Consider the following 940-nt stretch of genomic DNA (forward strand, 5'->3'; position numbering starts at 1 on the left):
AATCCAAATCCTACGATGGAAGCAGCAAAGAGAGAAGCAAGAGAGATGAGTCAGTTGGCACATCTAGTAGCTTAGAGTTGAGAGGTTCCTCTAATGACTTTACGGTGAACAATAGAGAGAAGCAATCCAGTGGAGATTTCAATCGTGCCTCTACTCTAACAGAAAGTGCATCTCCAAGCAGTTTGTTATCAACCTCGACGCAAATGCATGGCAGTGGATTAATCTCATCAAGAAAAGGTACGCGGGGCTCTATCATATGAAATTGAGAAAGCCTTTAAAGGAACAACCTAACTGTTCTGTACTTTTTTTTTGTTGTTGCTAGACTCTCTACAACCTACTACCAGGATGGCAGAGTCTACTCACCAAAGTGGTGAACTTAGAAGAGGAGGTAGCAGCATCTTGCAGAAGCCAACTTTGTCTAACAGTTATTTGTTTAGTTCTCCGGACACATCATCTCGACCTTCTGAATCTTCGGATGATTACGGTGCAACCTCTTACTCTGCTAAAAATGAAGCAACTGTGAAGAGGAATCGTCCATCTTTCCTTGATTCCCTTAATATTTCAAGAGCTTCCGAGACTCAGTATCAACACCCTGAGATTCATGAAACATCAAGTGGTTCCCATTTAACTGTCGGTGATGAGTCAGGACCATCTTCACTCCAGTATATATCAGGAAAGAGCGACAGTAACGGTCCGTCATCTGATTCTCCTTATCCATATGACAATTTCAGGAGTCCTTCGTTTCCTGTTGCCAATGGAGTAATGCCAGGTTTCACTGATTACTCCATCCCAAAGCAAAATGATGATTTTAGTTCTCTGGAACAGGTACTTTTCTTATATTCTTGCCCTTCTTTTCTTTTGTATGTGTATTGTCGATATGCTATTTAACAGTTGGAAAGTTATGTCTGATTAGCTTAAGTGGGAATCGATCTCATGATAT

The 940-nt window shown here is 41.1% G+C and overlaps 1 protein-coding gene across 1 annotated transcript; it reads left to right on the plus strand.

The window, feature by feature from the left end:
- Positions 1–6: 6 nt before the first annotated feature.
- Positions 7–860, plus strand: LOC106321993 (the record flags this gene model as incomplete). The annotated part of the gene is made up of 2 exons (XM_013760198.1): positions 7–237; positions 323–860. Coding segments are annotated over exons 1-2 (572 nt in total), but the record flags the coding sequence as incomplete, so codon positions are not given.
- Positions 861–940: the final 80 nt, after the last annotated feature.

Source organism: Brassica oleracea, unplaced genomic scaffold (assembly GCF_000695525.1).
Source record: "Brassica oleracea var. oleracea cultivar TO1000 unplaced genomic scaffold, BOL UnpScaffold04639, whole genome shotgun sequence".
NCBI lineage: Eukaryota > Viridiplantae > Streptophyta > Magnoliopsida > Brassicales > Brassicaceae > Brassica > Brassica oleracea.